At 35.8% G+C, this 21,838-nt stretch overlaps 1 protein-coding gene across 13 annotated transcripts in view; it reads left to right on the forward strand.

Annotated features, from left to right (window-relative positions):
- LOC128192211 (centriolin-like) overlaps positions 1–21,838 on the forward strand; it is a 43,705-nt gene that overhangs the window by 18,635 nt on the left and 3,232 nt on the right. For 8 of the 13 annotated variants that reach the window (XM_052864720.1, XM_052864721.1, XM_052864727.1 and 5 more), the window contains 31 exons: positions 743–838; positions 944–1,036; positions 1,149–1,298; positions 1,455–1,553; positions 2,007–2,154; positions 2,396–2,416; positions 2,846–2,959; positions 3,114–3,268; positions 3,623–3,748; positions 3,886–4,048; positions 4,169–5,017; positions 6,379–6,491; positions 7,691–7,756; positions 8,062–8,130; positions 8,248–8,411; positions 8,637–8,832; positions 8,919–9,125; positions 9,238–9,302; positions 9,398–9,524; positions 11,285–11,449; positions 12,062–12,337; positions 12,455–12,672; positions 12,820–12,977; positions 13,198–13,460; positions 13,601–13,654; positions 14,132–14,233; positions 18,345–18,414; positions 18,544–18,644; positions 18,863–18,946; positions 20,163–20,201; positions 21,381–21,521. In XM_052864720.1, coding sequence (XP_052720680.1) covers positions 743–838; positions 944–1,036; positions 1,149–1,298; positions 1,455–1,553; positions 2,007–2,154; positions 2,396–2,416; positions 2,846–2,959; positions 3,114–3,268; positions 3,623–3,748; positions 3,886–4,048; positions 4,169–5,017; positions 6,379–6,491; positions 7,691–7,756; positions 8,062–8,130; positions 8,248–8,411; positions 8,637–8,832; positions 8,919–9,125; positions 9,238–9,302; positions 9,398–9,524; positions 11,285–11,449; positions 12,062–12,337; positions 12,455–12,672; positions 12,820–12,977; positions 13,198–13,460; positions 13,601–13,654; positions 14,132–14,233; positions 18,345–18,414; positions 18,544–18,644; positions 18,863–18,946; positions 20,163–20,201; positions 21,381–21,521 — 4,692 coding nt within the window. Of the gene's footprint in view, positions 1–742; positions 839–943; positions 1,037–1,148; positions 1,299–1,454; positions 1,554–2,006; positions 2,155–2,395; positions 2,417–2,845; positions 2,960–3,113; positions 3,269–3,622; positions 3,749–3,885; positions 4,049–4,168; positions 5,018–6,378; positions 6,492–7,690; positions 7,757–8,061; positions 8,131–8,247; positions 8,412–8,636; positions 8,833–8,918; positions 9,126–9,237; positions 9,303–9,397; positions 9,525–11,284; positions 11,450–12,061; positions 12,338–12,454; positions 12,673–12,819; positions 12,978–13,197; positions 13,461–13,600; positions 13,655–14,131; positions 14,234–18,344; positions 18,415–18,543; positions 18,645–18,862; positions 18,947–19,806; positions 19,837–20,162; positions 20,202–21,380; positions 21,522–21,838 lie in introns of all 13 variants that reach the window. The other 5 variants (XM_052864726.1, XM_052864722.1, XM_052864724.1 and 2 more) reach the window with 5 other exon arrangements.

A 21,838-nucleotide genomic window follows, 5' to 3' on the forward strand; every position in this document is an offset into this window, starting at 1 on the left:
TGGTAGCCTCTCGAATCGGGCAGCGTAAGTGATTACAACCCCCAGCTGGGACCGACACATGTACATAACCTTTTGCTTCCTTACATCAGACTCAGTTCATAGTGTAGAATTAGCTGGACAATCTTTTAAAAACAATGTTTTGAAATTTTAGTAGATATAAACAACTTGTAGTACATGTGTAAACAGTATTTATACAAGGTATATCTGATACCTTGATACCTAATAACTGGTGATGGTCTGATGGCTATTTTATGTAAATTTCTTTTTACACAAAAAATTCTAGATTACCTTCCATACATTCAAAAATACATTGTATTCAATAATACAACATATCTTTTTTGTTACATGTATTTCTGTAACTTTCCTATACTATTGATTTATAAAGCTACATATCTATTCTTAAAAATATAAATCTATCAGTAAAATTAATTCTGTATCTCCACTTCCAATCATGTACAGTTACATGATCTATACAATGTCATGTATCTTGTTCCTGTAGAAAACTAGAAATGTTCTTGACACTTCTACTGAATTTTGTTGAGTAGAATTCACTAATGCATTTTGAGTAGACATATAGTGTTATTGTTTGTGATAATGAATTTACCAAAATTGTGTGACAGAATTTGATGAGATTTCGCGTATGCTGTAGTAAAAATAGTTACCATGTCTGCCAAAGTTTTAAAAGATGATGTATCATGTGTCATATTCTTAGAAGTTGAAAGCCATCTCTGAATTGTTTTAGGCTGATGCTGAAATTCAGACACTTCGAGAAAACCTGAAAAAAGCAGAAAATAGGCTACAGAAGCGAGCAGAGAAGGACCACAGTAAAGATGAAAAGGTCAGATATGAGATAAACTGTCTAGTGAAAACTTTGGTCACTGAACTATTGTGAAGACATCACTCTGAAGAATAACATGTATTTGTATCCTCGTTTATATTTTAGTTGGAGGCTGAAAAAAGGGCCAACAAGGAGCTGATGAATGAGTTACAGAGAATGAAAGAAGCTTACAAAGACCTAGAAAACAAGTCGGCTCAGGTAGTTATGGTTTATATACTGGTTCATATTGCAGAGATATCAAATGATAGCAATACTAATTAAATATAAGAAGGCAATCCACGCTAAAGTTATGGTTGATATTATTTGACAGGGTCGGCCAATAATGAAGATTGTGTACAAGCCAGAGTCTGACACTGACTCACTGAATTCTGAGGAGAAAGCTCTCTATGATGAACTCCAGAGGGAGTTAATGGAACTCCGACGTAACATGCGGCACAAAGAGAACGAGAACGCCAAACAGGTCAGTCCTTGTTGTCAATACTAATGGTTTCTAGATGCCAGGCATTTCATTTGTTGATAATGTTTTGTACGGAGTTCTCTCCTACTTTTAAATAAAAAATTAAGTCTCAATAAGATTTTATGTCAAAAGAAATTCATGGTATTTTATTGTTTTCAGCTTGCTAGTGTAGAAAATGAGGCGGCCATGTTGGAACAGATGGTGAGAGAACAAGAAGAGGAACTAGCCAAGACTCGGGAGGAAAATGAACTCGAAAAGGTAAACATTATGTTTTGTGTCATATTATACAAGCAATGCACCATTAATTATAAATAAGTGTAAATGAATGTTAGATTCATAATGTGACCATCAATTTGTGGTATTTCCTTTCTTTAGAATCAGATAAAGGTACAGTATTTATATGAATGGAAACTGGTTATCTTTCATATTTGGAAATATTTCATTTTTGCACAATGCAAGAGCGTAATTCTGTTCACAACAGTGTCTGTTTCACTTCCTGGTGTTCAGAATATGTTCAGGGCCTGGGCAGTGGTCTTCTTCACCTGTTATCTAGGTCATTTGAAGCACTTTTAAGATACTGTGGAATTATTTTTACTTGTGTTGGCCAATGTTAGTCGGTAGCCAAAATAGCAAGTTCGGTATGATTTTTATAAATATTAAACAGATGCTTGTAAATACAATCAATTAGTAACAATGATAATGATGTTACAGGAAAAGTATGAGGCCCGTATGCAGGTGATAGCTCAGGATCTGGAGCAAGCACAGAGCACGGCCGACCAGCTAAAGTACATGCTGGACGAACGTGAGTCCTACCTCCACGGAGAACTACAGAACAAACAGATGAACAACCAGATGATCAGTAAGTGTCAGAGAGAGAGACAGAGAGAGAGAGAGAGAGAGAGACAGAGAGAGAGAGAGAGAGAGAGAGAAGGGGGCAGATAGAGAGACAGAGAATCATTCATGGATATTTTGATCATTGAAGTTGAAGGCAATATTATTTTATAATGAAAGAGATTGAAAATCATACATGTATGTCATGATCATTGAGGAATTTTTTTTATTTTATTCATGTTCATCTTTCTTATTTTCTTTGTAAACAGCTGATTTAAATTCAAAAGCAGGTAATTACACAGTGCACTAACATGAATTCACATGAAATAAGAATGGGAGCACTTCTTTTAATCATGGTCCAGTTACCTCCAATCTTCCTAGCATTAACATGTTGTTCATAACTTGGTGGATGTGCAGTGTCAAATAAATTGCATGCAAATTATTTTTCTACATTGCTGCATGATCTGTTGAATGTTCCCCATCAAAGAAATGTTGGAAACACTTATGTGAAAAATGCAAATTAAGTCTTGTGTCAGTACTTATCAGGAATTCCCATAATAAGTACCTGTAAATGAAAAAAAAAGTACCATGATAGTAAGTTTTCATCTTTAGATAAAAAGCAAATGAAACATTTGACCATCATTCATTTTCAGTTACTTATAACAGGTTTAATTGATTCTAAGATGCTATGGGCTTAGACGTGATTGTGTTTTATGTAGGTGCCCAAGAGGAAGAGTTGACCAAGTTATATGACATTTTGGAAACTCAGCGACAGGAAATTGAACATCTGAACCATCTTTTGGACTCCATGGCTGGAGGGGGCAGTGCTGCAGGTCAGGATTTACAAACTCTTTCACAGAACACTCAATGAATGTATAACTGATTGACAGAACAACAATACATATATTAGCTAAGTACTACTTGAATTTTGTAATTGTAGGCTATTTGATGCACTTTTTTTGAGCAATGTGATTTCTTTTCTGACAGCTGGCCCTGCGTTTGATGATGACTTATGGAGACTCCGCCAGGAGGTGAATCGTTTGAAGGAGACCCTGGCCATGCAGTCTGCTTACATCCAGTCCATGCCTAAACCTCAGGGGACAATGGGAACTCCAGCCAGTGCTGGGATAGGTCCTGCTCAGGTAAGGACATTCTTTATATAATGAATTCTTTAAATATAACTATCCTTTAGTTTCACTTTCATTTAAAAGCTTAAAAGGTATACTGTAAGTTGTTTTAATTCCACGGTGTTAAACTTTCCCAATTTCTCAAAAAGTCCCAATCACAATGGTTTTAATTTCATGCTCCATGAAAACTAGTTGATCAAAGTATAAGCATTAGCACGTTCTGAAAAACTTGTTAATAATTATGATGGGTTTATTTAAGTGGAAAAACAATAAATTGTGAACATAGTGAAATTAAAACCATCATGACTATTTGCCAATCTACAGTAAATGAAATGAATTTGAAACAATATACATTGCCCTTTTTCCCAGGGTATACATCACCAGGGTCAAGCTTCTGGACCTACTCCATACAGACCAGTATTAACTCAGCAGCATGGGGCACCTGTTGGATTCATGCCAGGGGCACCTGTTGGAGCAAATGCTAGAGGAACAATGGTAAAAAAGAAACTTCTTAAGAGTAATAGATGTTGCTTTGATTGTTGATATATTTGCTGTAATTTTTTTCCTTGCAAGTAAAACTTACTAGCTATAGTGGACATAACTTACTGTGGTTTACTTGTACCATTTTTCAGGGTCCAATGTATTCAGCTCAAGGTGGAGTTTCGTTTGGTGGCCAGCAACCAGGGGTTGGAGCAGACAGAGGAGATGGGAGAATACCATCAGGGGGTAGACCTGCTGGAAGGTCAAGGTCAAGTGAAGGACGGCTAACTCAAGGAGCAAGACACAGTGGCAGGGGTTGGTATTCTTTACTGAATTGAAATTTGTGTTCAAAGATTTGCATTTGAAATTTGTTGATATAAGTATATGATTAGCTGTTTGATTGGAAATGTAACCAAATTGTCTTGATTTTAAAAGGTGGAAGCGGTGAATCTGACCGAGGCAGTGTGAGAAGTCACAGGAGTGGACGATCTGGGCACGGTCGATCAGGACGAGAAAGAACAAGATCTTCTCGCTCTAAAACAGCATTCGAGCCAGTACATAAACCACAACCTTATATACCGGCTCAGACTACTGGAGCCTACCCGGGTATGGTTGATGCTGGTCTGGGCCCCCAGCCACAGCCCTCACAAAACATTCCTGGTTACCAGCCTGGCACTGGCTCCTTCCACAGCAGTCTGTTCCCTCAGGGTACGAACCAGAACCGAGGAGTGGGTCAGACTCCCGCCTATGCTGGTAACCAGACACCAGGTTATGCTGGTACCCAGACACCAGGTTATGCTGGTATCCAGACACCGGGCTATGCTGGTACCCAGACACCAGGCTATGCTGGTACCCAGACACCAGGCTATGCTGGTACCCAGACACCGGGCTATGGAGCCACACAGACCTCTGGGTATGGCTCTGTCCCAGTTTATGCAGCAGGAGCCACCCAGACACCAGGCACCCATGGTACACAGACCTCTTACCCCGTGGGACAGATGAGCTATGTGCCTGTGGCAGCTAATCCTATCCAGTCCACAGGATCAGGAAGGACCTTCCTACCAGCCTACTCCACATCACCTGAACGACCTGCTGGCAGGATCTACTACCCCCCTGGTGGTGCCCCTCCACCCCCACCCCCACCATCCTCAGGTGGCACCCAGTATGGGCCCTCATCTCCTGGGCCCCGTGTGACATTCCTTCCCCTGGCTCCAGTAGCTGCTGGTACCCCTGTAAAGGGCCGGGCACCTAACGGGTCCATGACAGTCCCTCCCAGTCCTATTGGTGAGTTTAGTGTATGGAGTTTTTATTTATTAAGTATGATCAAGTGTAATATAGATTTTATTTATTCAAATAAACTAGCTGAAAATTAAGTAAAAAAAAAAAGAAAGCTGCTTTATCAGATAAAGCAGTGGAAAAAACGATATCTTAGGGAGAATAGACTTTGATGGATGCACGTAATTATACTTGTTTGTATTATTTTGAGTCCCTGTGGATTTGTCATTCCCATTATGTTGTTTAGCCCAGTTGGGGTTCTTATTTTGTGTGTGTTTATTTTCGAAAGATTGATTTCACGATCAGTACAAATAAATGAATAATGCAATGGCCTTAATGGAAAATTGGTATTACATGTATTGATATGATTATCTAAGCCAATGAAAGATAACCTCAAAAATGAAGTAATACATGCACAACTAATTTAATATTTTAACAACAAGACCTATTTAAATTAAGAATTCTTGTCATATTTGTACTACATGTACCTATATTTTCAAAACATTAAAAATTCTGTTTGTAATTTTTTTTTTGGCAATCATTATTACGTGCATATAGTGTATTGTTCTCTAGCTTGTGCCATGTATTGAGCTAATATTTGACCTTTAAAAAGTGTGAACTAAGACAATGGCATTCTGTCCTTGATCTGTATGTGGGTAATAATGGTAATTAAACCCCCCAATGTATTGACTGTTGACACATGAGCTGAGTTAATACGCCCTCAGTCTGGTCCTGTCCTTACTTGTCCAGGAAACTCACTCATCCAGATCAGTGTACTGTACTGGTTGGTGGTGTGTTAGCATGGAGGACAGATCATAGGCTTACTAGTCTGGTCAGCTTACTCCTCGTATGACTCAAGTTATGTTGGAGATACAGCATTCATAGTCTATCACTAGGACCATATTGCTTTGTGATATGTGTGTGGAATTAACGAGTAATTAACAAACTGATCAACAGCTGTTCTGTATGGTAGGTGAAGTGCCTGTTGACAGTGAGGAAACTTGATAAGAGGATATATCAATGTAAGGAAGATCTGCAGAATTTTAAATGTTATCAAGGAATTGACATTTTAAATCCTATGAAATATAGCACCTGCATAAAATAAGGAGATTAAGGAATCTTTCAATGCCTGGTCTCTGTCCACTAGTCTTTCTTTTCATCGATTTTTCCTCCAGGCAATACTCAAGCAGTGACCGGTTCTTTGCAAATCATTTGAATTGCATGTATTTTAATTTCTCCAGTGTTTGAATGAAAATTTAAATTTTGTCTTGCTTGTTTTTATTATTTATATTTTAGTTAGCATGGAATTATTATATATATAAGCTTGCGTATACATAACAATGAGATGTTGTGTGATTTCTGTTGTACAGTGGCTGGATCCCTCAGTATGGATGGTGGTCAGCCACGAGGGATCCTGAAGAATGCGGAGGTCAGCGGAGACGATACATACCTCTTCTGTAATGTTCCAGAGCACCATGACCTGGTAAGTAATTCATTAATTAGGGTCAATATTTGTAAATTGTGTGGTACCTAGAAAATCAGTGCCTATTTGTGTGATTTAAATGTCTGAAGCATATCCTTCTCTTGAGAATAAAATTATTTATTCATGATTATTGTTTCCAAAAATTATAACATTTACGTGAGAAATTCTGATTTGGGCTCCAATGTAAACTTGATTGTAAACTTTGTAAACTTGCTGTGTTCTACACCAAAAGCAATAAATCTCGACACCCACACTCAAAGCAAACCAGAGTCAACAAATACCTGGGCGTAAGGAGGATTTAATGGAATTCATTAGTTTGATAATGAACTGTTATTGGGAACTCTATCAGCTTACCTCCATTGTTATCTGTGCATCAAAATAAAACCAACCTCCAAAAGAACATCAACCCACCCAGTAAACAGCATTTTGCAGTGCGCATTTGTTAGAGATAAATGGATTTTTCATTTGATTTTTTCCTGGCATTATTTGTGGCTTAAATTGCACTTTGTAAAGTCCTTTTATGAAATTGTTGTTCTCATTTTTGATATACTTGAACAAATGAAATATATGCGTTAATATGAATTTAGTGAAACTTAACTTTCAGAATTTCAGATTTAGTATAATATTTGGTGGGAAATACAAGAAGATTTTTTAAAAGACAAAGAACAAAATCAAAATTTAAATTTCCTTTAGTAGTGCAGGGATTTTATTTGAGAGGATTATGGCAAGGGTATATCCTTTTTAACTAATTTTTTAAAAACTGATAAATGGCGAAAAGTTACTACGATCTTGTATTTAAATGCCTCAATAAGTGATAATATAATTGCCACAAGAGGAAGATTATCCCTACACAACAGGGATTAAAGCATTGAATCAAATGACATAAATGTCAAAATAAAGGGTACTTGTAATGAAAGGAATTGGTAAAGGTATTGACTGATATTACTTGTAAGACTTTTTAATGAAAGTTAAAATGAATGCACCATATTATCCCTTCTAATCCACTGTAGTCTGTTATATTGAGAGAGATCTAAATGATCTACAAGCTTTTATGAAAAATTCTTGTAAAGCCGATTAAATTGTGTTTCTGCTGATGAAAATCCAATAATTTCAAAGTACATGTATTCTGTATCATAGATTCGTAGACTTATAGAAATTATGCATGTTTGTCATTGAAACTTCTGATTTTTAATTTCTAGGAGGATTATGTGGCAGAGTTACAAGAAAAACTAAGAAAACTAAAGGCCAAGATAGCAAGAGAGGAGGTACAATGAGTTTTTAATATTGCAGAATATGGGAGAAAAAGCCCCCCAAAACCTAAGCATGTATTTAGTACAACAAAATGTGTCTTTATTAACTACTTAGTCGTACTTTTTCCATGTGTTAAAAATCTCTTATGCAGTTACTTAATAAAAAAATTTATTCCCATTCCATTTGTATATCAATTTTAAATAGATATCAATCTTATACAATCTCAGGCATCAGACACTGGTAAATGTGGCACTTTCTTACTTCCAGCCCATGCAAGTGACTTGACAAAAAAAATTGATGAGATTTTTCTCTTTTGAAGGAACTACAAATGCAGGCAGAGGAGGAGGATGAGAATCGATTGATACGCAGGTTACGGGGAGAGCTAGAGGTGAGAGCCCGACTCATCTGTCATTGTCACAATGATACAGCAATACTTTCAATGATATTTATGAACCTCTGAACATAACCAGATAACAAGAACATTCTTGCTTATCTTTTTGAACAGCAAAGAAGAGATGAGCTTGAAGGTTTAGATTTGGCCATTGAACGACAAAAGAAATGTTTGAAAGATCTGAAAAAGGAGGAAAAATTCCTAGAAAATGAGAGAATAGCAGCAAGGGATGAACTTCAATTCATGAGACATCACAATTCAAAGGAAAACAAGAAAAGGTAAGGAATGAAAATACACTTCCTGCCTCCATGTTGAAACTGTCTTGATGTTAACAATGTCTCATTGATCAAGATTTTTATCCAAAGTGATACATGTAATTTGTTTTAACAATTCCAGAGTCACTTAGTCTTTATTCAAACATTCCTATAGGTTGATTAAGTTTTCTTTGTATCACATCCATCAAAAGTTATGTGTTATAAGATCTGTGTTTGACTTTTGATAAGGCGGTTACGAGCCAATGTGTTTGATGAGTCTTGCACTGATGAGGATGACGTAGGCTTAGCTGGAAGCAGAAGGAAGTTCTTAAGGAATGAGATTGATGCCCTGGAGAGAACTTTGGCCAAGCGGCGGAGTCAGCTACAGGACGCAGACAAGCTCCTGCGTGTGTGTAACTCAGACCTTCAGGAGGCCAAAGAAGAGGTACAGATTATGTCCCATGCTGAGATAGCCTTTAAATTTATAGATTAGTTCGGATGAATTGCTCATGTTTCTCATGCTCCTTATAGGCCAGACAGACAGTGGAGAAGTTTGACTTGGCAGCAGAGGGTCTACAGAATACAGTCAAAGAAACGGGTGAACTGGAGAAGAGAGCCAATCAGGCAGGAGTAGAGCTGATCAAGGCGTCCGACACGCTCCGCGCAATAAGGGAAGAGGTCAAGGACATGGAACGGAAGCGAACCAAGCAGGAGCGACTTCTCCGAGACATCAACCAGGTAGGGAATCACTGAGGTGGAACATTGTCACCTGGCACGAATGCAATAAGATATGAGGAAATCCTTATAAATGGTAATAGCATCAGAGTTTCATGGTTTTTTCCCTTCACAGGTGACTGCTAAAAAGGATGCTGAGTATAAGGACCTTGACAGTAGAATTAGAGGTGCTACACAAAAGTAGGTCACTTGTATTTGCTGTATGATGAAGTGGATATGTTATGTTTTCTTTTTTCGAAAATTGTATCTTTTATTCAATAACCTTTCATGTTTAGTCTGCACAAGCTTCACGCTGAGCTTGCAGCAGCAGCTGCGAGGGAGAAGGAGACGGTGTCGGCCCTTAACGACGCAGAGGAAGTACTGACAAAACGTCGCTCGGATATTGCCAGAATGCGTGACCAGGTAAACTAATTATTGACCATAACACTTGCAACTTACACTTTACTAAATTAAAAAACCAAGGGGGGCTTCATATCATTCATGTATTTCTGAAAAAAAAGATAAAACAGCTTTAAGAAGTAAACCTGAATATAACAGAAACATTCTGTTGCATTATATTTTTCAGTTACACCCTAAGGCACTAAAACGTCGATCAAAACCCAGCCATGTCAAACTTTAACTCACCACCAGCTGAGCCCAATATGTTGTGTATCAGGGGTTTGATGGACAGTCTCTCAGTTTGCATTTAAATATATATGCCAATGTGTGTTGATGTGCTATAATGATTTGACCACAATATATAACTTGTAAATATGGATTTCTGTAGTGTTCAAGAACCAGCGCTCTGCTTTTGCTGTCGCTTCATTTCCTGTTGTCTTCCTTCAACACCCTGAGCACACTCCCTAATTACTCCCTCACTTGCATCCTAATATATTCGTCCTCATCTATGATAGCCCATTGTTTGCATGAAACTTTATCCCTTGAGAGTGTATATTCATTATAATTTATAAACAATCCTCCATTTAGTTGCAATGCGTTGTTTATAATGGCTGAAATATTGATTCTGCTAGAAGATCTAGGTAGAAGAGCTACATGTACCTCAGAATTTGTCTATTTAACAGACAATATCTTTGTTGTAATGTATTTCGATTGAATGAATGTAACCAATCATTGACCACCAGTCCACTCTCCACACTTGGCCTTACGTGGTCACTCCATCACTCTGCGGCTTCTCTTTGCTTGTTTGGGGAACCAGGTGGCTTCTTGCTGCACTCTGTGTTAACCGTGTTTGGGAATGACCACATACTGTGGGTGATGGCGTGTCAATTCTGTGTCCATTAACACACTACATTCCCACAAGGCTCATTTCACTGCCATACTGATCGTCATTCAATGCATTTATTTTATCAGAAGAATATTACAAGCAATAAGTCCATGTTTACATGTCTCTGGACCTCTCTTCCTTGTAGCACTTCAGCAAGACTCTCTGTTAGGCTGGTGGTGAGTTCAGGTATTGGGTCTAGGAGTCGCCTACTTACTTCTGTGATATTATGTGCATTCTCGAGCAATAGATATTTGTATTTATTACGTTAACTTTATCTATGGTGAAGAATCTCTAGACAGTTGAGTTAGAACAAAACAGACTGAAAGTAATTATATAAATTTTATTCATGTACATGTTTCAACGATGGGATTTTTGTGATATTTGATTGTGATTACATTTGTAGAGTGAAATATGTCTATGTCAGATAGCAGTATTTATTTTTGTATAATGTTAACCATTTACAATAAAGCAAATACAAAATCTGCTTGACTGTCAAATTTCATCAAGAACAGTCATAAAAGTTTGTAACAATATGCAGGTTAAATATCTATAAATGGGTATTACTAACTCTAAGAAAAAAAATAGTACATTTTCTGAATTTTAATGATTTAAAATGAAGAAACTCAAAAACACAAGAACGATTGATCTATACAAGGCACAAGGACAACCCAGTGAAATCTAAATCAGGTGTATAAATTCATCATGATTGCATGTATTGGTAGTTTTCATAGCAAATTAGAATTTGCATGATCAGAATCTCAAAGTTAGTGTAAGTACATGTATATTTTCATTTTCATAAGTTGTAGACAAATGTTGCAACCCAACATGAGCAGTAGATGCCAATTTCTCCTTGAGTGTTGAATGATCCTGTGTACCCTATAAGATATTGTTTTGACAGATTGATCAGCAGAAGCAGGAGTTGGAGAAACTGGACCAGAAGATGGGAAAGAAGAGAACGGAGTTCCAGCTCCTCCAGGAGTCCATGGAGAAGAAATCTACGGAACTGACCTCAGTGCTACGAGAGGCCGAGGCTGAGTGTGCAGCCAGGCAGAGGGAAGCAAGGGTAAGGGAGAGAGTGAATAAAAGAAACAGGCAGAGGGAAGCAAGGGTAAAAGAGAGAGAGAGAGAGAGAGAGAGAGAGAGAGAGAGAGAGAGAGAGAGAGAGAGAGAGAGAGAGAGAGGGAGGGGGAAATGTATAAAAGAATCATGCAGAGGGAAGCAAGGGTTATGGGCAGAGAGGAGCAATGGTATGAGATAGAAAAGGGGACAGTCAGAAACAGAAAAGGTCAAGAGTAGGTGATTGAGGAAAAATGGTAGAAGAAAGGATGAGAGGAAAGAAATGAATTAGAGAGAGAGAAAAAAAATGGAAAAAAGGGACTGAGTGTGCCGCCAGGTAAATGGATATAAAGATTGGGGGAATAACTTGTAAAGAATAATCAGAGGAAAACACAGCTTAGCAAAGAAAAGGAAGAGTAAAGCAGAGAGAGAGAGAGCAATAGAGACAGATGAACAATAATAGAAAAACCCTGATTGTTCTGCAGTAATTGTTATAAAGAAGATTAAGAAAGCAAGGAAGAGTATAAAAATAATACCATAAAATACATGTATGCATAAGGCTGTACAGTAGATGATTTAATCATAAAAGCAATCATTTGTTTACTCTTTTTTTCCTCAGGACTATAAAGACAAAATTAGTGAGTTAGAGATCCAAAGGAATGAACTCATACAAACACTGAAAATGAAACGTGGTGAACTTCATAAGCGGAAAGAGGAAGTGGAAACGGAAGACGAAGTGTTACAGAAATTGATTAACTCAGTGAACAAAAACAAATCAGAACTCCAGCATATATTTGAAATGCAAAAAATAGAAAAACATGAACTGGACAGTTTGAAATCTCAGCATGCTCAAAAGTTGTCAGAATTGGAGAAAACACAACGAGAATTATTGGAGGTAAAAATTATACAATATGAACTACATGTACATCTGATATGCTGGTAAATAAGTATACTTGTCAAAAACACAATTTTTGAATTACTAATAGTTTGATTTAAAATAAATTTCAAACAGGAAAGATCTCAGTTGGATCAACTGTGTGCTGAGACGAGTCGGAAGTCAAGTGAAGTGGATCGACTGCGACAAGCACTGGACCGTGACAGACAGGAAGTGGAAAGGCTGGCAATGGAGAAGCAATCACTGGAGGATCGTTTGAATGCCATGTCTCGTGAGAAGGACATGATGGAAGATTCCACCAAGAACCTGGACAACAAAATCAACCAAATGCGAAGGTTAGCCCAAACTCTGATTAGTACAAGCCTAGTTTACCTCCACAAAATTTTTTAAAAATATATTGGTTTTCCCTTCATAAATGATAGCACCTAGTAGTTATTGTCGATATTTCATGGAAGAGTTTTGATTTGTTGGAATTTTCATAGAACTCACAGATCAGTGGAAGAAAAGTTGGACACCTCTACCAAGAGAATGGAAACTGTGGAATCGGAGCTCCGACATCGAGAAAAAGAACTAGATGAGGCCAATCATCAGCGAGCTCAGCTCCAGAAAGAGGTTCACGCACTCAGGGCAAACGCTAAAGGTAGACACAGGCACACTGGGGTACTGATTCTCAAAACTGAATATATAGTGTAATTTTCCAGCCAAATTCCAGACTTTAAATACAATTTAGCGTGGAATACATCAGATACTTTGGACTAAGCTTAATAACAACTGATGATCAATGATTCTATGATATTTTGACTTTTTATACAAAAGGTTTAAATGAAATTTCAATTGTCTTAATTTGATTTGTTTTACAGACTGCAAAAGTGAATTGAAAATTCTGAAAGATCATATAAGAGATTCTGAGGATCAGCGCAAAAGTTTGGACCAAGATTTAAAGGACATTTACCTGAAACGTGATGAAGCAAAGTTAGAATATGAACGTTTGAATGAGGGAATTCGTCAGAGCCGAGTCGCACACGATGACTACATGCGCCAGGAGAAGACAAAACAGTCCGAGTTACAGGAACTCTTGAAAAATGTTAATGATAAATCTATCGAATATCAGGAGGCAAAAATGGTAAAATACTAGATATTTTTCTAAGAATTATTTCAATGAATTTAAACTCTCCATAATTACAAGAATTACTGTAATTAACACATGTATTTACAAGGTGTCAACTATCATACAGCTTATCAGTATGTTGATTTTATTAACAGGCTCTTAACAAAGTCAGAAAAGAAGTAGAACGGGAAGAAAACAAACTTAACAAGGTGAGATACAGTGCAGTATTTCTCCATTTTTATTTTATCACTTGATTCATATAAGGTGTAGAGGGAATTACACACACAACCCATTTCCTCCTGCTTGACATATTAAATTGTGAAATTTAGATAGTTTTTTGAAAAATTTGTTTAGTTTCAATTTGAAAAGTTAATTTATGGAACAATACACTCATTAACTTAGTTTCATAGTTTGCCTTTGATGATTTACTTTAGCTTAGCTTTTTATATCATTATATTTCAATTCACCTACTTTGTTCTCCCAAACGTGTACATGTTGGTTTAGCAGTTATTGTGGTTTAATTCATTGAGTTAATTTTATAGAAAGAACAGAGAAACTTTGTTTTCCACATGTAAACACCCCCCCCCCCCCCCCATATACATGTGTTTTCCTGCTTTCACCTATGGTTTGTTTTGACTTGTGGTCATTGCTCCAATGTTAATGCCTTCCTTGTTTCCCCATTCCAGTTGGTCAGTAATGCTAATTTAGAATTAGAGAACATTCGCTCCGATCTGAAATCCAAGCAGTTAGAACTGGAACAGGCTACCTACTCTGTCACCAACCTAAAGGTTTGTATGACATCACCAAGGCTTGTATGACATCATGTTAGCTTGTATGAAATCATTAGAGTAGTTTCCTTGTCTTTGTAATGTCAATAAAGTTTTGTATTATTTTTGGGGTTCTTTTGGGGTTATGGTTAATTTCTATTTACCAGGTAGATTGGGTGTTGGCTTTTGTTAAAGCTTTGCAAACATTATACATGAATTCGGAAGCTAGGAAGCTTTTGATGGCAATTTATTTCAATCAAAAGAACATGAAATAAAAATTCTTTGCCATTTTTTAGCTCACCTGAACCGAAGGTTCAAGTGAGCTTTTCTGATCACCCGTTGTCCGTCGTCCGTCCGTCCGTCCGTCAGTCCGTCCGTCTGTCCGTCCGTCTGTAAACTTTTCACATTTTCAACTTCTTCTCCAAAACCACTCATCCAATTTTAACGAAATTTGGCAGAAAGCATTATTATATTAAGGAGATTATAAATTGTAAAATTCAAAGGGCAATCCCTTTTTAAACGAGAAATAATCATGAAACTGTGAAAAAAGGGGGGGGTATCTTTTAAAATTTTCTTTTCAAGAACCGCTGCTCCAATATTACCAATATTTATATGACAACTTCTATATATAAGGCAGATTCTAAATTGTAAAAATGGTGACCCTCAGTCTAATACTGGGACCCTTAGAAGGGTTCAAACTATGTGTTGTAAGCGTGTTCTGATCGTGTGTTCATTTATATAAGATCGGGCTCGTTATTCGGAATTACGAAACGGAAGCTCTTTGTTTGTACTAACTAACCGCCATTTTGAAGAAGATTTCAGACGTCAATTTTGACAAAAGAAAAGTTTGTGATTTGCCGGTTTAACTATAAAAGTAACGTTTTTAACGAAGAATGATAATACCGAGGATTAATGGTAACACATATATATAAGAAAATCAGTGAAAAATGAAAGTTGAATCAGGGGTTTAAGGCCAAAAAAAATTTCTTCCAGCCCTGGGCGCCGCCATCTTGGCAGCCATTTTGTTTTTAAAAAGTTAGTTCGATCATTGATTGATCAGTACTTATCCATATTTGTTGCCCCTAAACTCGATTAAATAAGTTCCAGTGTTTCAACAGAAGGTAATTCGAGTTAAAAGAATTTAAAAAGGAAACCATATAATTTTCAATAGTGCTTCAATCAAGAAACACGACATGTTCTATGTATGTCTTATCAAATTATCAGATGGAAAATAAAAACATTAAGGTGAAGGAACTGATCTTTTAGATACCGAATAAAGTATTTAATTTTATTACAGCGGCATTCATATGAATTAAATTGATAAACAATAAAAGAAGAAATAAAAAATAGTTCGGAATAGACCCCTTCACGATAACTGCGGTACTGCTATCTTGCAGGGCAAAATGATACACTTTGCCGAAATTTCAGTAGGTAGATAATTAAATGACGTAAATGAAACAATTGACGTTACGTCATATTTCATCAAACTATGTTATTTTGCCCTGCAAAAGAGCAGTACCGCAGTTACCGTGAAGGGGTTAATAACGTTACTCTCTTCGGCTATTTCCGAAGACAAAACTTGAACGTTTTACGTCTGAAATATGACGTCACAATGTAGACTGAGCACGCGGCGTTTAGTAAAACTTTGGCTAATGATTTGAGTAGGCAACCAGGCGGATCCTACTGTGTGCGTTTCAAATAAATTTTATTCTACAAAAATCAAACTGCACTGTGGTAAATCTGCGCTCGGTCCAACGGTCACACCGTTTACATATTATGTTTTACGGTGTGACCGTTGGGGCGAGCGCAGAAGGAGTCACACATAGATCTGTCATCATTTTTAAATGCAACCCATGGACTTAACCAAACCAAAAAACTTTGGCTTTGTCTCGAAAACTTTAACCACCGCAAGGAACCGGAAGATATCAAACTTTTATTCCAATGGTCCCTTACTAGGTTTATACACTTAAACAAAAACCAACCACTGAGCATCAATAAAATGTTAAACAGACTTATTAGAATATTTTGATAAACACAAAGCCGGTTTTCTTTTTAAAAATTTTCTCTTCTTTACCTTTTAATAATGATCATTAAAATCAATAAATTGTGCGTCTGTGTTATTTCTCATTTTGTTTTTAGACTTTTCTTTTTTAATAATTTTTTGTCACCTACCTAACTTATACAATGATTGGATCAATGTGACAATAAATTTAGCATGGAACTTGCATGCCATGTGTATTTACTGAGCAAAAAAAATCATCAAAACAAAATTAATCAGCCAAAGAGTCCCCGTTAATAGTGAGCGCAGTATCAGTATTAACGGTGACTCCCTACTGTCATATTCGCTAGCCAAGGTTTTCGGTCCACTTTGCTCGGACAGAAAACCCTTGGCTAGCGAAGATGCCCTACTGTGTACTTCCTACACGTTACATTCAGTACAGATGCTTGATCCACCTCTAAATGTATCGCGGGAATATTAAACGCGAGATCACTGTGACGTCATACTTAACTTTTTGCGCTCGACAGTTTTCGTAAATTGTCGGACAAATTCGGGGAAGGAAATGACGTCATAGGTACAGTTTTTACGTAAGCATATGTGTTGTTTACTTTCAATGTTTTTAAAAGGATTTTTTATTGTTAAATGAAAATGATGTATGCGATTTACAGGTAAGAATTTAATTTTCCTTAGAAACGCTTCCTGTTCCGCCAAGTTGCTATGCACCGCAAAGGATCACTGGGATAGTAGAACGTTTTCACGTGGCCTCATAAAATTTTCTTTGAACAATGTGCAGATTTCAACTCGAATTTCCTCCGTTCGTACACGTTGTCTATGGAGCTCGCTACGCGAGCGGCGCTTCGCGCCGCCTCGCTGCGCTCGCTATAAAGAATATTTTATGAAATAGTGGTAAATCGTACTTCCGAATTCAGCTCTACAGTAAACTATCAGCATAATCACCATGCCATTTGTTTTTACACAGCGTTTTCAAGATTCTTTTTTTTTATACTTAAAGCTATTTAATTTGTCATCGATTATTGGAATAATTGTTGCGTAATTTAATTGTAAAGTTTACCGATCGAATCAAACAAGTGCAACCACGACCTTGGTAAATATGAATGGTACTGATATCGGAGAACAATGTTACTACGATTTGTTTTTGCAATGAAAGATTAAAATCGGGGTTAGATGTTCTACAGACGTTTATATCATGTTGATGCTACATTTTGACAAGCATAAAATGAAATAAAAGAAATTGTTTTTGTTTTTCAATGTTTTGTTTATTAATTATAATTAGTTTGCATGACTGTATTGCATTTGGAGTAAACATAATTTTAATATTAAGCTGTGATAGCAGTCTAACAATTTTTACGATAAATTGGCAGGCCAATCAACATCAAAATTGTAAGACTGATATTTATGGACCCTTATTTTTAAAATATGAACTATAAAGAACAATATTTATTGTTATATTACTGGCGTGCGACCAGTTCTCGCCGAGTACCATTTCTCGCCGGGACATTGTGGCGTCATTTTATCAACACATAAAATTATATGCGAAAACTGACGTCACAATATACTGGCGAGAAATGGTACTCGGCGAGAAATGGTCGCACTCCAGTAAGGTTCTCGGACACTGCTAAGGCAAGAAAAACAAATATGTGTGTTTCCTATTTCATCAGATTTTAAAATAGGGTAGGTAGTTTTTTTTTATGAGCTTTTCAGTTTTCCCCTTTCCTAGCATATGATTTTTCTATACATTAATAAAATGTATTTTACAGGTGGAGCAATTGTGAATAGTGACAACATGCGAAAGATAAAATTGTTATTATCTTCTTTTTATGTATTGTTTAATATATCGCAAAATCTTGAAATATATGAGTTTTACAATATTTATTAAGAGTTCACATCATAATAAACCCTTTCGAAAAAAAATGATGCAAGGACTATTGTTCAGGTGAGCGATTTGTGGCCCATGGGCCTCTTGTTATCTCATTGAAATACCACTTGTTGCAATTTGAGTTGCTGAAGATCTTAATTCACTTAAATATATATTATAATGTTAAAAAATCTACAGAAACATCAGAGTTTCATACTTTATTAATTAAAGTAAAGAAATATTATTTTTCTTAACAGAAAGAGTCTGAAAAACTACATGTAAATGAAGAAAAGTTTATGGATCTGGACAAGCAAATCAAAAGTTTGGGTATGTTCTCTTTAAAATGGTTGCTTCAAAAATTGTGAAATATATTCTCTATCTTGACATTGCTTTTGAATTTCTGGGCTTTGACATTGAAATATCTTAATTATTATTATTTTAACTTATTTTCGATAGAAAAAGAAATTCTGGACAGAAATGAAGAAAAGAATGAATTGGCCAAGGCATTGTCAAGGTCATATGAGGAACTACAAAAAGCTCGCACTGCCTCCGCTCAGGTAAATAGTCAATAATCAACCGATCAATTAAGTTCATCTATATCTCGTATTAATTTAGATATATCTACATAACCACTAAATTTGTGTTGTAGCTTACTAAACGTGTGCATTCTTTATTAATTTGCAAATTTTATTTAAGTTGGAAGAAGTAAAAGAGACAATTCTGTTTCTATTTATGTATATCTGAATGTATTGATCTTGACCTTCCTCAATCTCAGGAACAGGAACGAATGATGAGAGAGCGTGTAGAACTAGAAAATGCTCTCCATGATATTCAGACGCAACTAGAACAAGCAAAGCAGGTAACGGCTTGTGTACCCCACTGCATGTCTTAATAGTCTGCCTGTTGAAATCGTCTGCATGTAGTAACAGTCATTTCATGTCAAATATCTCAATCAGCATTTTAAGAAATTTTATTTAACTTATCGCTGAAATGGTTAATATTTTATTACCCAGAATTTTGCATGTTGTATCATAAGCAGACATAGTAGATTGCTTTCTGTTCTGCTTCATATATATTTATTTTTAGCCTAGATTTTTTACAGGGGCTAGAATTAGATAAAGGATATTGAAATTTGCAATCAGAGATTTTTTTTCACCTCATCCATTTGATAGAGCACTCAAGGAGCTTGTGGTTTTGGGTGCATTTAATTTGACAGCTCACATAAGATTTCAAGCATTTGCAATACAGAAATCATTTTTTACTTGCATTTCATGTAACATATGAAAAATTATTATGAATTAATCTGTAGTCTAAAGGTTCCTAGCAGCCAATGTGTAAGATAAACTTAAACTGAGTCTCCTGATGATAGTCTTTTATGCATGATATCTAAGTGCCAGAACACACTTCTAATAATTGAATGGTTGGAAAAATTGTTTTCCAGTTGTAAAAAAAAAATGTGTGACAGTCCTCTATATGGAATATTTTGAAAGGTAACATATTATGGTAAAGCTCTAAATCGATTAGTTTATGAAAAGTATGATTTGGTTAATTGAAAACAAGGGAACAAACCTCAAAATGAGAAGCTGAGTAAATTGTTTTGTGCAATGTTTCTGCCTCTCGATCAAAACAAAATAGTAAAGTTAGGTACATTTATAGTGAGTAAGAGGAATTTTTCATAACCTCTTCTTATTTCTTTAGTCTTTGTTTCTCTAATTGAAGATGTCCATTTGTGATGAAACAAAGGATAAGGTAGCCATGCGTATCTTCTATATAGTGATATAGTGATTTACTCTAACTACATGTATCCCTGTTGTATTGATAAGCTGCAGCATGATGTCAATTATATTGTTTGGACTGTAAACATGGGAAAGTATTTGCTAGTTTTATGTAAAAAGTGATTATTGATAACGCCAATAATTTAAAAAATAAAACTCTCTAGACATAGTGAAAATTTTTGCAGATACGAACATTGTGAAATCTACTGTAGTTCCCATCACACACCAACATTTCCATGTTTACAGTAATCCTGTAGAATCCTGAATGTTGATGCTTATTTTTGATATATTATGCCACAGCTGATGATGGCCATTAACACAGAAACTATGCAGCATATGGTAAAGGGTTCAGACTCATGCTTACTTATGATTGCTAATTAAAAAAATTAATTTTAAAAAAAAAGAAAGAAAGAAAAGAAAACAGTTAGGTCATGCAAACTGTCTTAACATTGAATGTTTGGAAATTATTTTGCTGAAATTTAATGCTTTTATGAGCTTTCAATGTAAGACTTTGCTTAATTTCTAATGCTATGAACAATTTTGTACAAAATTCAGAATATGAAAGAAAATGCCCATACTATCATATAAATCAATATTTAGAGAAGTTCAGACTTCATAAGTGAGCATGTTTTAGGCGTGTTGATCAACCATTGAACTGTGTGATTATTCAGGATCTATTCCCTATTGTTATTGCCAATCCTACCTTATAAAAAGGCTTACTGATTTGTGTAACATTGGCTTCCGTGAACGCCCCCGTTATGTGATGTGTTCAATCCTCTACCTACCCCGACAACAGGATGTCTCAGGAAAATCGCCATTTTTCCATTTATCGATCATTCTTGAACATCCCCCATGATCGTCAACATCTTTGATTCATTTTAATCAAATTCATTCACATCACAATTCAAATTTCTCACAGAAAAAAGGGTTCACATTCACAAACTTGTTGTATTTTTTTCACAGTGTACCATAATGTCAACTGTTTAACATCACTCATTGTTCAAAATTGGTAACTTTTAAGTAAAAAATTGATCAGTCAAATAACAGCTGACTTACTAGTACTCCAACAATTGATTAACACAGAGTTTGAATAATGCTGGCTTTTGATGATTCAACTAAATGAATAATGAAAAGTAATGGTTTTGCATCTGATTTGTTGGCTTAATTGCTTTGTCTAATTACATTCACACTTTTTTTATTGAGATTTGACAGGTTTTTTTTACATTTTCACTTATTTTTGAAATAATCATTTACAAAAACCATTGTAATTACATTCACTTAATAAAAAAAATTAAAAGCAAAAGATAATCCACATTTATCATAAATCATTTGTCTTTGAGCATTTTTCAAAATATCACATCAGTGGTCATTGATGCTTCAACAAGCCATTATTTACAGTAATACAGGATGTCACATTCAGCCAATCATCTTGCTTATCACATTCATCTTTTAATTATCTTGTAGTCTTTAAAATCACGTTTCTCATTGCCACTTATAACATATTCTCTATCCCTATAGGAGATGAAACAAATGCAGAATCGCACGTCTAACCAGGTCACTGAGCTGCAGAACTTGGCAGAGATCCAGTTTAGTCGGGCCAATCGTCTCGGTGACGAACTCAACAAGATACGCAAAGACAATAAAGATATGAGGAGAAAGGTATGTCTTTTAACATCAATTGATCCATCTAGACTTACTGCTTTTCTTGGTTTTTCATTGCTTAGATGTGCTTCCAATTTTTATTTTGTAATGGATTTATTTTCCTTCTTTTTACATAATGATACTCTTACTGTACACTTATATACATTCTTTCATTTTATTTCTTTTATTATATTTTTGAATCATTATCAGCAATACATTTGGATTTCATAGGAGCCATGTCCATCTAATATACCGGTACATCCATTTTGATAACTGATCCATGATACATTTTAGAATTATGATTTTATCAGTGAATTGCATATCAAAAACTATAC

Source organism: Crassostrea angulata, chromosome 7 (assembly GCF_025612915.1).
Source record: "Crassostrea angulata isolate pt1a10 chromosome 7, ASM2561291v2, whole genome shotgun sequence".
Classification (NCBI taxonomy): domain Eukaryota; kingdom Metazoa; phylum Mollusca; class Bivalvia; order Ostreida; family Ostreidae; genus Magallana; species Magallana angulata.